Source organism: Thamnophis sirtalis, unplaced genomic scaffold (genome assembly GCF_051295495.1).
Source record: "Thamnophis sirtalis isolate CommonGarterSnake01/CBP01778 unplaced genomic scaffold, rThaSir2_p1.2 scaffold_10, whole genome shotgun sequence".
Classification (NCBI taxonomy): domain Eukaryota; kingdom Metazoa; phylum Chordata; class Lepidosauria; order Squamata; family Natricidae; genus Thamnophis; species Thamnophis sirtalis.
The window spans coordinates 26,634,908-26,649,473 of record NW_028261390.1 but is presented as its reverse complement, the minus strand read 5'-3'; the positions used below and the strand labels follow the sequence as shown (position 1 = coordinate 26,649,473).

Sequence of the window (14,566 nt, the reverse complement as noted above, 5' to 3'; positions counted from 1 at the left end):
AGTTTTATTTCTATCTACTTTGTAACATTAGGTTAAATTTTAGTAATAATGTGATTCATGTTTTTCTTATCCTTATTTCCTTCTTTCAGTGAGGAATCTTTGCTTCTGTCCTCTATCTAAACCCCAGGGCAGAGTTAAATTCTCTATTTATTAGAGAATTTAGATATCTTCTACTTTTATCAGTCTTATGCAAACATTTGCCTATCTTTCAATGCCCATTATCCCCATAATGCTGAATGTGTTGGAAGCATATGCCCTGGTTTACACTGGTATAGTATTTTATATTTCCACTAGGTATCTTATTGCCTCCTAATCAGGAAAATTTCCTATGCTATCTCTTTTTTCCCCAGTGTTACTTTGCCAGCCAACACTTGACAACTCCTTGGCCCTTTTCCAATTTCAAACCCTTTTCTGACCTTTTCAGATTTTAATGATGCTAAGTACCATAATCCTTTGCAAGGGATGCAGCTTTCAGAAACAGAAGATAGCAAAATTAGATAAAATATGCTAACACAATTTCATCCAATTCTCTTACCATGTGTTTCTGGGTTTAACCACTTTCATCCTAAATCTTCTAATCTTGTTCATAATTCTCCCCTTCATGTACTGTATTTTTTGGAGTATAAGACGCACTTTTTTTCCTCAAAAAAGAGGCTGAAAATCTGGGTGCATCTTATACATCGAATACAGCATTTTTTGCCTCCCAAAGCCCTGCCCCCTTCACCAAAATGGCTGTGCATTTCCTTATGGAGGCTTTCAGAGAGCTCATGGGGGCTGGGAAGGGCAGAAATGAGCAAAAAATGGGCTGTTTTTTGCCCCCTAACCCCTCAGCAGCACTCTATAAGTCTCCATAAGGCTATGTGTGCAATTTTTTTTGACAAAAAAATGGGCCTGTTTTTGTGGAAACAGGGCGGTTTTTTGCTGATTTTTGCTTCCCCCCCAGGAGCACTCTGCAAGTCCCCCCCCCAAAAGGCTATTCATGCCTTTTTTTAAAAAAAATGGGCCGTTTTGGGGAGTTTTGCAGAGTACAAAAACTTTTTTTTTCCTTTTGGAAAGCTCTTTAACTGATTAATGAGAATTACATTGATCAAGTGCTGTGCCAGCAGAAACAAAGTCTTAGGTGCTGTAGATTGTCAGCAATTTCCTTCTCCAGCACATGGATAAATACACTTGGAAACATCTACCTACCTACCTTCTCTCTCTCTCTCCTATCTACTGTATTTCTCTCTCTCTTCCCCCCTCTATCTACCTACATACCTACCTACTCTCTCTCTTCCTACCTATCTACTGTATTTCTTTCTTTCTATATTTCTTTCTCTCTCCCCCCCTTTATCTACCTACCTAACTACTCACTCCCTCCCTCCCTCCCTCCCTCCCTCCCTCCCTACTGTATTTCTCTCTCTTTCTCTCCCTCTCTCTCCCTTTATCTACCTACCTATTTTTTAAAATTTGCCTCTTCAAAACCTTGGTGCGTCTTATACTCCGAAACATACAGTAAGTTAGGAATATTGCCTAAACATTTGTCAGTACTTCATATCTACTCAATACATCTCTCTTTACTCGATTATAGTCAGACTTCTCCTGAAGGGAGCCATATTTGTGCTTTTCCTGTTAAACATAGAACTAGCTAAGTTATCTACTCTCCCTTAGGCCATTTCCAAGCAACTGCAATCTAATCAAATATTACGAAGAATGATTTTATATTTGTCCTATGAAAGTTTGAAGATCCTCACATATTTAAGTCCTTTATTTCCACTAGGCAAAGTTTAATGTTTGTGTGTTTGAGAGGACTGCATAGATTTGAGTTTCCCTCAAACAAATTCCTTCCTTCTTTGTTCTCTCTTTCTAGCCTTCTTCACTTCTTTCTTCTCTTTTCCTTTCTTCTCTCTTCCTAAGCAGTCCCTTTCTAGCCATTCCGATCCTCTCCACAATCTAATCCTCTTCCCTTCTGGCTATTCTTTTTCTCATCTTGCTGCCTAATCATATGTCTCCTCATCCATACTCAGGCATCAGGTGAAATTGCTTTTCTTTGCAGTGGTTCTTAGGTTTTAGGATTTGCCTCATCTCCAACCAATTCTTCCGCCTTAAAATTAAAGGTAAAGGTTCCCCTCGCACATATGTGCTGGTCATTCCCGACTCTAGGGAGCAGTGCTCATCTCCATTTTAAAGCCAAAGAGCCAGCGCTGTCGGAAGACGTCTCCATGGTCCGACCTTTCTGATCAACAAGCTCAGCATCTTAGCCGCTGAGCCACTGTGTCCCTTACACAACCTCTAATGTATGGATATATATGTATGTGTGTGTGTTGTGTGTGTGTGTGTGTGTGTATGTATGTATGTATATATGTATATGTGTATATATATATGTATATGTGTGTACGTACACACACACACACACACACACACACACACACACACACACACACACACACACACACACACACACACACACACACATATATATATATATATATATATATATATATATATATATATATATATATATATATATATATATCTTAGACCTCCAATTCTTCTAGGACCAAACTCCATTTTCCTGGTTCTATTTTTGTTTTCATTGAAGACTATCATGTGGTTTGCTTGGGTACTGTGCCATCTCAATACTGCCTCTAAATGCGAGGGAATATTTTGGGGAAGCAGTACAGGCCAGCAACAAACAGATTGTTTTTTTATCTTCTATGTTTTCAGGGAGACTTTTATTACAGAAAATTTAACAAACTTATTGTCCTAACTTCTATCTTACCACTTGTTATTAAGCTTACACTGTTACTTATTCTAACAGCTATTCCTGAATCTTATTCTTATAAATCATACATAACAGTTCTGTTGATTGAATTTACACCAAAGTCTTTAGACATCATTTAACCACATTCAAATTGACCTCTTTTGCTGTCACCTGGTGTTCTCAACCATTGCTGAAGCAGTTTCTCAGCCTGTGCAGAAGCGAGAAAAGCCAAGTGCCAGACCCACTGCTAGAGTGGTAAAGCTGTTGGGCTCCACTTTTCCCTTCACCTTATTTGCTTCTGGTTTGCTGAACTTTAAGCTCGCTCTTCCTTTACTTGTCAGTTGCCTGTTGAGCTGACAGTTGCTTCACTCTGTTGGCTACATCTTCCTTTCTTTCTGTTCTCTCACACAACACAAATCTTTCTCCAAACACACTCACGCAGAGATAATCTGGAGCTCTCAGCATTTCCCTTTTATAATTGGAAACCAGGTGCAGTGCAATGCTTTTCTGATGGCTTAAGATCCCAGGGGAGAAAACAAAGGAAGGAAGAGGTCATGCTGGCCACTGCAAGGTTTCCTTCCATATCCATGTAGTATTTCTGTCTGCATAATTTCTCTTATAAAAAGGTACTGTGTGAAGTGCTACATATTCCTGGAAGAAAAATCACACCCAATTCCTCTCTGCGTTTTGGGAGAGGCCTGTAACAAACATACATAATTTGAAATCTCATTTGTAAATATTAGTCAAATGAGAATCAAGTGAAGAGTTGGATGGGACTTAATAAGGAGTGAAGAATCAGTTACATTGAGAAAGAATATTTTTTCTTACCAAACAGCCTGTAGTATTGCTTATGTTGGCTGAATACCATGTTTCTCCGAGGTGCTTGGTCTTATTTTCGGGGAGGTCTTATTATTTTTGAGGTGCAGGAGGCAGCCAGCGTGGTCACCTCATGGCTGCTTCTATGTTACAATATTTGGGGGGGGGTTATTTTGGGGGGAGGGCTTATTTTAGCCATTGTACTCAAAAGCTCAATTGGGCTTATTATCTGAGGAGGTCTTATTTTGGGGAAAAGGATATAATGCAGTGATATGGTTAAATACGAAAAGAAAGTTGTTTCCAGTTAAGTAACAGACCAGACCACTTCAGGCTCCAAATTAGTGCCGCATTGTCCTTGCCAATGGCTTACTTCCAGTGCTCTGATGGGGCTTAGAGGAAGTGACATTGGCAGTGTCATATATAGGGCAAGTCAGAGAGGATTTTGATAGTGTTTCATTTTTGTGACTTTTATCCCAAGTGGCTGCCCTCCCAGGACAATGACATTCAATTTAAGAACTTTTGGTTTATATTAATGTATTTATCTAGGTAACTTAAAGTAACAGCCTTACATTATTACACTGATTCTACATTCCCTTTCACCCTTTAGATTCCTTTGAATAGGAGGAACTTACTAGCAAGATCTGTAAATCCAGCTTGTCAGCCTCTGTTTTGCTGCTTGCTTCTCGGCTGCCATTGAAATGGGAGGGGGGGCATGGTATTTGGGTGTGGGAAATATTCTGTACAGGAGGATTGAGAAAAAGGAGTTGCTCTCACCATCTACTGTGCATGTGCTAGGAGGGAGTTTCCCGCCAAGGCCACCTGTCTGGCATACCAACCTGATGATGATTTTTGAAGATGTCTCCCACATGACACCTGTGGGGAAATTGGATTGCACTATGGGCTGGGGTTACCAAGGGGAGGGAAATGGATCATGTATTGATATCTATGCTTGCACGCGCTTTTGCTCAGATCCAGCTTTGCTTAGCTTCTATTTACTTATAACCAGTAAAAGTACTCTTAATTCTGAAAAATGGAGTTGAGTGGTTTCTTTCTTGGTTATTAAGTGAAGCAGCCCTGACACAGCGTTTCTGTATTATTTTGATTGGCTGCCATGGCTAGATAGATTACTAATAAATTCTGCCTCCTCTTTCACAAAATGCTGACTAATTACTAGCTACTTTAAGAATGCAGAATTTATAGGTCTGGGCTGTTTGTTGAAACTGAATAAGAATGAAGTGAATGTCATTTGTTTGTTTTAAAAAGGTGCATATATCATTCTGATCATAAGTGTGAGTGCCTTATATTCCAGCAACATAATCAATTATGAACACCAGTACAGGGTGCTACTTATGCCCTATGGAAAAGCAAACTACTATGGCTTTTTGGAAACCTAACTAGGAAGGTTCCAATCTGTTTTCTATGTTGTTCTAGTAGAGAGGGCATAATGGAGAAAGACACCTCTATTTCTCTGTAGTCTATGATTATAAGCAAAGTATCTTTCAGGTTCATTATGAGGGCATACGTATATCTGAAATTGCTAAGATTGAGTTGGAAAACAGTGTATAAATAGGAAATAATTTCTTGAATATTTAACATCAATGCCTGCCAAATTCATAGCACTGGAGAAACTACTGCATTGTTTTTGTTTCAAATAGGAATGTAGTGTAAATTCTACACTAGTAGTTCTTATTATCAAGGACTAATAGCCCAATATAAAAGACAGCAGGCTATTGAATAATAGTCAGGGGTAGGCTAACATTATGGTCAGTTTGGAGAACCTCCAAATCCCATCCCTAGCTGGCCACACCCACCACACCCCTGTCACTCCACCACGCCCCTCCCAGGAGTCTCCACGTGGCCCGTTTTGGATGTGAAGTAAGTGCATGGTCCGCCCGGGGGAGGCAGTTTTTACCCTCCCAGAGGCTCAAGGAAAGCCTCCAGAGCCTGGGGAAGGTGAAAATGCTCCATTTGCTGTGGTGCAGGAGGCTAACTAGGCCATGGCCATCATGGGCATGCCTACCCAACAGCCAAACAGAGAACCCGTTGCTGAAATTTTGGAAGCCCATCCCTGATATTAGTTCTTGGCTTTAACAAAATATAAGATCTCTTTTTGCTTAATACTCTCTTTGTCACCTTCCTAATGATGTATATTTATTATGCTAAGAAAAAAAATGCTGGATTTGATATTATTAACTTAACCCAGAAAGTTTTCCTTGAATTAATTTTATTAACACCTTTCTTTACCTTTGGACTATTTCAAAAATTAAGCATCTGCAAATACTCCAATGACATATACACACATATATAGGTAATTGATTATAGAAAGCATATCGAGTGAGAACAAAAGAAATAACATCTTCCTTATTTCCTCTTTTTCCTCCTCCCTAGGTGAAAGTTATGTATGCGCTTCCAATGAGCCATTTCGGAAAGTTGATTATACTAAGAATGTTAATCCAAATTGGTCTGTCAACATAAAATCTGGGTCATCTCGATCCTTCACATCTTTAACATCTGCAAAAAGTGAAATAAGGGAGAGCAAAGACTTCATTAAACCTAAACTGGTAACTGTTATACGCAGTGGAGTGAAGCCACGAAAAGCTGTGAGAATTTTGCTGAATAAAAAAACTGCTCATTCCTTTGACCAAGTGTTGACTGACATAACAGAAGCTATTAAGTTAGATTCAGGCATTGTCAAGAGAATTTGCACATTGGATGGGAAACAGGTAAGAAAAATTACTACTGATAATAACATAAAGTTAAGTATATTTGCAATTTTTAAATAGTGAATTTATTGTACATAAAGGCCAAATTCTTAACAATTGTAGAAGCACTTAAGATGCAGTTATTCTTACTTATTCTCCATTTATTCATTAATGTAGTAGGTGAGGAAGGAAGCAAGGAGAGTGAAAAGTTGTGGATTCTTTTTATTTTTACCAATTGTTTTCAGGTTCAAAATAAGAAAGTAGTGAAAATGGCAGATGTCCAAAGTTTAGGCACCTTTCAGTCAGCACTTTGTAACGTTTCCTTTGGAAGAAATTGCAGCTTCTAAACATTTCCTGTAGCCAGTAAGAGTCTTTACTCTTGCTTTTTAAACATCCACCCCTGTTACTTATAGAACTCTTCCAGAACAGAAAGATTGTTCTGTTTCCTTGAATGCAGAGCATGTTTGCTATTCAAGTTTGGCAGTTCCTAAGTCTCATTTCAAGGTTAGTTTTGTTCTGTACAAGTGTCTTGTGGGACATCAGTTTCTGGAGTATTTATTTATTAATTCAGTCATTCATTTAGAAGGTTATAGATTGAGCTTTCAGGAAATGACCATTCCTTCTTCTATGCTGAATTAGTTTTTAGAAAAACATCTTATCTTTTTAGAAATTTCTGAAGGCTTAAAAAAAAAAGCATTCCATAATTTCCACAATATAATCTACAAGGTATATTAGACATAGATATATTTTAATGCTATGAGAGAAAAATGTAAATCTCCTTTCAGCTTAGAATGAACCAGCCTATTCCCTCAAAAATTCCCTCAAAATGTTTGCCGTTGTCCCCCATAACATCTTAAGTCATGGATCACATTTTGTAAGACTTTGCAAAGGACTTGAAAAAAATATTTCAATAAAACTAAGCATGCAGTTTTGGAAACTGTCTCAAAAGCTTGTAAAATTTCAGCTACTTTAATTATTCATATAGAATCAAAACTATGATGAAAGTCTTGTAGAGATGCTCTTTAAAGTGAAGCAGACATATAATTGTAATCAGAAATATATATTTATCAAAGGTTAGTATAATTACACTTAAAAAAAGAAATTAATGGGAAAGAATTATGAGCCACAAAATAATGTAGTTGTTAATGCAACTTTGATTTATAAGCTTCAGAGAAGATACATTAATACAGTAATATTTGCCTTAAAATTTAAATATCTGTTCTGAATTGTACTTGGTGAATGAAACGTGTTTTCTTAAAGATTGTAGTTATCTATTGCAATAACTTGCAGAAGGATCCATGTCTAAATGTAAAAAAAAAATTCTTAACTATCCTCACATTCGACTTCAGCAAATCCTATGAACATGGTTTACTTAATCAGGGAAAAGGGCGGCCTATAAATGTTAATAAAATTCTAAATTCTAAATTAATCATAGCTTAATTAGGTAGTATTGTTCAGCACATACATTTCCAATTATTATTGAGTGTCCTGTACACTTAGACTTCCTTTCCTTTGTCTTCCAAACAGCATTTCCTCTTGCAAAATGTTAGTCCACGTCCTGTTTTCTTAATGTGAATTTTATCCAAGGCCACATAAAGCATTATATCTTGTACAAAATGGGCATTTCAATATCTTTGCTAGATTGATGTTTTATTGTAACTCACATCTGGATCTGAGTATGGTTTTCTTTTCCATTGAAGCTTCCTTTCCTTTCAAAGATGGAATGCTCTTCAGTATTTGTCTTTAAACAGTAGAACCTTGTTTTCATTTACTTGGAGATGTGCCAGATTCAGGAATCTATTATGTTTGCATCTTGGAAGCAATGCAGCTAGCTTGGAATGGTTCCACTTACCAGAACTCTAGAAGCAAGCTCTTAGCTTTATAAGAATAGACAGCCAGGATTACTTGGATTTAGCTTTTAAGGTAATTGAGTTGTGAGCTTCCTTCTTAAGCAAAATTTGTACAATAAAAATCTGTTCTGAATGGGGGAATATTCCAAAACATATAGAAACAGATCTAAAATATTAAATAATAAATTAACATGGTGAATATGTTTAAAGAATGATTGGAAGTCTAGTTTTAGTGGGAAAATGTCTAGGAACATTGACATTTTCTCCTTGCACAGATACTTTTTAAAATCCATACCTGTAAATAAATATTAATTCGTTGATATTACTGTTAGCCATTTTAATCACTTTTTAAAAATTCAGTTACTGCTAATAACATGATGAATTATTTTAAAAAGTACTATTGGCTGGACTACCAGTCAAAATTGTGAAAATGAAGAAAAAATAAATTGCTTTCAGCATCAACCAGTACATAGAAGTTGCAAACAAAGTATTAGTATATGTAAGTATTTCTGAAATAAATCAGAATCAGCATCCTTTTTAAAGTTAAGAAATACACTTTCTCAGCAAGTTGCTTGCCAAGAAATATACCACAAAAAGTAGATGAGAATAAAAATATGGGTACAGTTCTTAATATTTCTCCTTTATGTCACATAAAAAAAATCAGTGGCACCATCTGGTGTGGGATCTCTTATGGGCCACACTCGCCATATTTTACTGCCTCTTGCAATCCACATCTAAAACAAAATTCTCCTGTAAACTGATTCCAGTTGTTTTATTCTTTTTAATCACATACAAAAAGATGCTGCTAAAAAGACTGGCAGATAGAGCTTAGACTCAGAGTCAATGGAAGAACTTGGTTATTCCTTACATGGCTAGTATATCGAAGAAGCTAAAACAGATTTTGAAAAAAACACTACATACCTGTATTCTTTCAACCCACCAATACACTGAGATGGAGCACTATCCACCTAAAGATCAGACACCAAAACATAAGAAGACTAATATAATCTGTGGTTGACTCAGCCTTCCATCCTTCCGAGGTGGGTAAAATGAGGACCCAGATTGTTGTGGGCAATATGCTGACTCTCTGTAAACCGCTTAGAGAGGGCTGAAAGCCCTATGAAGCGGTATATAAGTCTACTGCTATTACTGCTATTGCTGTGCAGTTAAATTCAATGAGGAGTGTTTAGAGCTCTTCATTGGAGAAACCAAGCAACCTTTACACAAGAGGTTATCCCAGTACAGGATCACAGGACCAGAATCAGCATTATACCGTATATACTCGAGTATAGGCCGACCCGAATATAAGCCGAGGCACCTAATTTTACCACAAAAAACTGGAAAAGTTATTGACTCGAGTATAAGCCTAGGGTGGGAAATGCAGCAGCTACCGGTAAATTTCAAAAATAAAAATAGATACCAATAATGTTTTTGAATATTTATTTCAAAGAAAAACAGTAAACTAGCGGTGTATTCAATGAAATACTTCACTCACCTCATGATGCTGATGTCCCGCTGTGATGATGATGTCCCGTGCAGCCGCGGGAGCGATGTCCCGCCTCCTATGACACACGGCACAGTGATTCCTATCATTGGATCACTGTACCAGAGGAGGTGGGACATCGCTATGTGGCTGCTTGCCATAACAAGGAGGAGGTGGGACATCGTTGCAGAGCAGCAGGAGGGGGAGGAAGGGGAATCGTAAGACAGCCCTGCATTACATTAGAACGTGAGGAGGGGGGATGGTGCGGTGCGCGCTGCGCGGCAAACTGACACAGAGGGAGGGGAAACTCACAGGGGCACTGGGCCATTCACGAGTGTCACCCAGCGGCATGGCCCTGCCCCTTTTTCTCCTCCATTTCGGGCAAATTTTTCACTGACTCGAGTATAAGCCGAGGCGGCTTTTTTCAGCCCAAAAAGTGGGCTGAAAAACTAGGCTTATACTCGAGTATATACAGTACTTTCATTTATTATCTTTTGAACCATGGTGGCACAATGGTTAAAGTACAGTACTTCAGGCTACTTCTGCTGACTGCTGGCTGCCTGCAATTAGCAGATTGAATCACATCAGGCTCAATGTTGACTCAGCCTTCCACCCTTCTGAAGTGGGTAAAATGAGGACCCTGATTGTTGGGGGCAATATGCTGATTCTAACCACTTAGAGAGGGCTGTAAAGCACTGTGAAGCTGTATATAAGTCTAAATTCTATTTAAAGATAATAATGTTCACATTCTGGACAGGGCGGATAGATGGCTTGAGAGAGGAATGAAGGAAACCATTTATGCCAAAGTGGAAAATCCTTCTTTCAATAGAGGTGGAGGCCTCAGATCAATCTGTCCTCCATTTTTATGCTGCTCTTGCATCAGTTTCCAGGAAGATGAAGACTGCTTCACAGGCTCACTAGAAAGGTGGCATGTAATGACCCACCTAGGATAAAGGATTTAGAAGTTGGGACATTTACATCCCAATGTCTGTCTATGTACTCACCTAAGGAGCTTATCCAGAATAGAATGTAAGGGAAGGGAATAGGAATGGGAATAGAGTTCTTTATTGGCCAAGTGTGATCAGACACACAAGGAATTTGTTTCCTGTGCGTAAGCTCTTAATGTAGATCAGATTAGATGAGAAATGAAACCACCCTAAAGGACATATATAGCCAACCAACTTGCAGGCACGCGGTGGCTTAATGGCTAAGACACTGAGCTTGTCGATCAGAAAGGTCAGCAGGTTGGCAGGTCGAATCCCTAGTGTCACATAACAGAGTAAGCTCCCTTACTTGTCCCAGCTTCTGCCAACCTAGCAGTTCAAAAGCATGTAAAAATGCAAGTAGAAAAATAGGAACCACCTTTGGTGGGAAGTTAACTGAGTTCTGTGCACCTTCGCTGTTTAGTCATGACGGTCACATGACCATGGAGCTGTCTTCAGACAGCGCTGGCTATTCGGCTTTGAAACAGAGATGAGCACCACCCCCTAGAGTCGGGAACGACTAGCACATATTACCTAACCAACTTTACCTTTATCTAACCAACTTGCTCAGACTGAAGAAGCTGCTTGGATAAGTAGCAAAACATTTCACACCATAAGAGAAGAAGTCCAATTGCCTTGATTCAACTTCCAGAAGTCTCTACCTGGATCACTGAGAATTTTCATTGACATTCTGTTAGAAAAGAAAACTGGTGTATACACCAAGCTACAATTTCCTTTGTGCAAGTCTCCCCTCAGCAGATTGTAGCATATTTTGCTGGTATTTTTGCACTGAATTGATTAGCAAATAAAAATATTACAATAAAAATTCTAAGGTTTGTACTTCTTTAGTGTATTAAAAGTGAACTCAGAATTAATTCATACATTTATAATTTGCAGTGGAAATTAACTAAAAATGCAGATAGAACATTACTGTTAAAGCTTTAAAGTATTAAAATAAGAGAAATAAATAATATTACATTTTGGTACTATTTTTGCACTCAAAACATTTAATTTCTGTTCAGCATAACAGAGGTCATGATATACATGTATTTCCTAAAAATTGTGATATTCATTTTCCTGTATTTGTAGACAACTTCATACTTCATTTTCCCTGTGTTTTCCTTATGCCTATTTTTAATTCATAAGCATACAGCAGATATAATTGGTATGAGATGATTGAACAGGAAGACAAAGAAGAGTGTGGAAAAACAGAAAACTATTCTTTGGCATATGTTTTCTGCTGCTGCACAATGAGCCTTACAAAGTATGAATTAAATAATATTGTATATGTTAGCCAGGCATTTTTTTTAAAGGAACAACAATGGAGATTTTTATAAAAAAGAATCTGTTGCATTTTGTTGTCAAGCAGTCTAGGAAAGAGTTAAGTATTTGCCTTGCCAGAATGATTCACTAAGGGGGAGGGGAATTTAATAGTTAATTTAGCCTCAAAAAAAGCAGACAGTGTAGATGTTTATCTTTTGTCTATCTTTTGTCGGTGAGGTTATGCTCAAGCCAATTGAATGTTGGGTGGAGAGAGCTTGTCACTGAACTTGATAATAGATTCATGCAAATGCTCAGTGCTGCATATTTCAGCCTGCAGATGGTCTTACTGTAAATTCAGCCAGCTCTTTCCCATGTATTAGCTGCCATGACAACTGCTCTGCTTTCTAGTGCCTTGTACAATTAGGTATGAGAAAGCTGAAAAGAATTCATAGTTTTAGCATTTTTCTATTGCAAGCAGCAAAAGCCTTCCTTCAATCCAGCCAGTATATTTATCATTGTCATGGATAATAAATACAAACATCCCTGTTAGGCAAAAGGAATGAAGTGTTAATGTACTTACTAAAGAGCAAGTGTTATTAGATAGAGTTGGATAGATATTTTAAAAAATAAAAATCTATACTCTTCAGCCTGGGTCTTTACACTACCCACATCTTTTTATTAAGATTTTTTTTTCCGTAATTGCTTTCTAAAATGAAATTGAGATAGCTTTCATAAGGTAAGATAAAACATATTGCTCTAACCCTCAAATATGTTTACTGACTTTACAAATCATTGGGGGAAAGTTGTTTTTCTTTATTTTTAAAAAAGTTATTTCGTCTTTCATGAAGCAATTGTTGCTGACTATATAGGCCCGTGATTGCGAACCTATGGCATGCATGCCACAGGTGGCATGCGGAGGCCTCTTTGCCGGCGCGCAAGCCATTGCCCCAGCTGAGCTCCACTGCGCATCCACGCGCGTCTCCCATCGGCCAACTGATTTTCGGGTCTCTGCAGTGCACGTTGCTTAATCAAAACATATAAGCCATCCAACAGGAACAGAAAGTGCCTCACAGGAACAGATAGAGGTAAATCCTAGAGCGGCAGGAAATGCATCACTAAACAATGGAGATGAATGCTAGAGAGGAATAAAGCTACACACAAAATAGACATAACACCTGTAACAGTGTAGGCATGTGCGGGGGGAATGTGGGGGATGCGGCACCCCATCCTGCCCCCCTTTTTTCATCCCAAGTGGCTTAAGGGAGGCCTGCTAGGCTCAAAATAGAGTGCGCAGATGTCTCATGCACATGCGCAGGGGCACACGGGTGGGGTCACACATGCATTGTATTATGGGTGAGGGCACGCACATGTGCTCTGTCGGGCGCACGTGTATGCTTTTTGCATACAAGGACAAAAAGGTTAGCCATTACTGATATAGGCTGTGGAGCATTAATCATAATGATTGTGGGTTAAATTGTCATGGGAATCTATGTTTTGACCATTGAAATTATGACCAGTGTGCAGAATTTTCAAAAATTTCTTTCCTAAATGTCTCTCATCATTTAGGGCACATCTAGATGGAATAGGAGATAATCTTTTAAATGAGAGCAGACCAAAGGAGGCTGTGCTTTCTGTTTCTCCTTTATTATAAAAATTATGAGATCATCCCGACCTTGCTCAAGTATTCAGGTTGCAGCTAAAGCCTATGTCAGGGTTCCAAATAGCATCCAATAAAAATCAGAGTCCGAGGCAAGAGATTCCTCAAAGTACCAATTTTTTACAATGGTCTATGTCGAGACCATCTACTCGCCTTCCCAAGCCATGGTAGAAGCTGCGGAGGCCGCGGAGAGGGAATGCCAGCTTCCACCACAGCTTGGGAAGGCGAGTAGATAGCCTCAACAGCCTTGCTCAGTTGTTAAATTATTTGGAGCACTCCATTTGTAAACTTGCTTCATTAAAAGCATCATTAAAAGTTGTTTGTGTGTGTAAGCTTTTTTCTTCCATAAAGTGGTGATAAATGGAAAACTGTCTTTAGGAAGCCAGTATAATTCGAGTGATGTTGAACAAACGGGAAAGTTCATATTGTGACTGTTCCAATTTCTGTACTATGAAAACAGGACTAAAAACAGATCAGATTCCCTATTTAGTCAATATTAACAAGCCAGTAAAATGGAATCAATTGCCATTATAAAATAGCATTCATACAGAAATTCCCCAGTTAAAATGGCAAGGTTTGTGTCAGAAGGGAAGAAAGTGTAACTTCCCATGAACGAGTCCCAATATCATAAACATGATAAGACATTTCTGATTACTTTACAAAATGTTTATAATTCCAGTTCTGTTCAGTATGTTTCATTGTCTATTTCAGTTAGTCTATTCAGGGATTTATTTTACGTGATTTACATTATATCCTACCTTTTTGCCAGTTATGCCTGTAGCAAATTAAATGATTAAAACTATAATTCTTATTTTTTTTAAATAAAACACATCAAGAAAATATCTTGCGTATGTCTCCAGTTCCATAGACAAAGCACGCGCATACATCAAAGGTCTTGTCTGCGTTGTAAAAATAAATAGAAGCAGTTCTACTTGCTGGAAGACAAAGCTTGTGAGAAACCATCAAGAATGCCTTCCCACCACTTTTGCTTCCAGTGAAGGAATAATCAGGGGAAGGAGTCCTCTGCAAAATCACAATGCTTAGTACTCTTAAATAAAATCACATGATA

General features: G+C 38.2%; 1 protein-coding gene across 4 annotated transcripts in view; it reads left to right on the top strand.

Moving 5' to 3' along the window:
- DCLK2 (doublecortin like kinase 2) overlaps window positions 1–14,566 on the top strand; it is a 61,509-nt gene that overhangs the window by 7,704 nt on the left and 39,239 nt on the right. For all 4 annotated transcript variants that reach the window (XR_001312667.2, XR_001312666.2, XM_014051814.2 and 1 more), the window contains exon 2: window positions 5,948–6,282. Coding sequence is in view for 2 of the 4 variants with exons in the window: in XM_014051814.2 (XP_013907289.1) it covers window positions 5,948–6,282 (335 nt within the window). In the remaining 2 variants the exon portion in view is untranslated. The remainder of the gene's footprint in view (window positions 1–5,947; window positions 6,283–14,566) is intronic.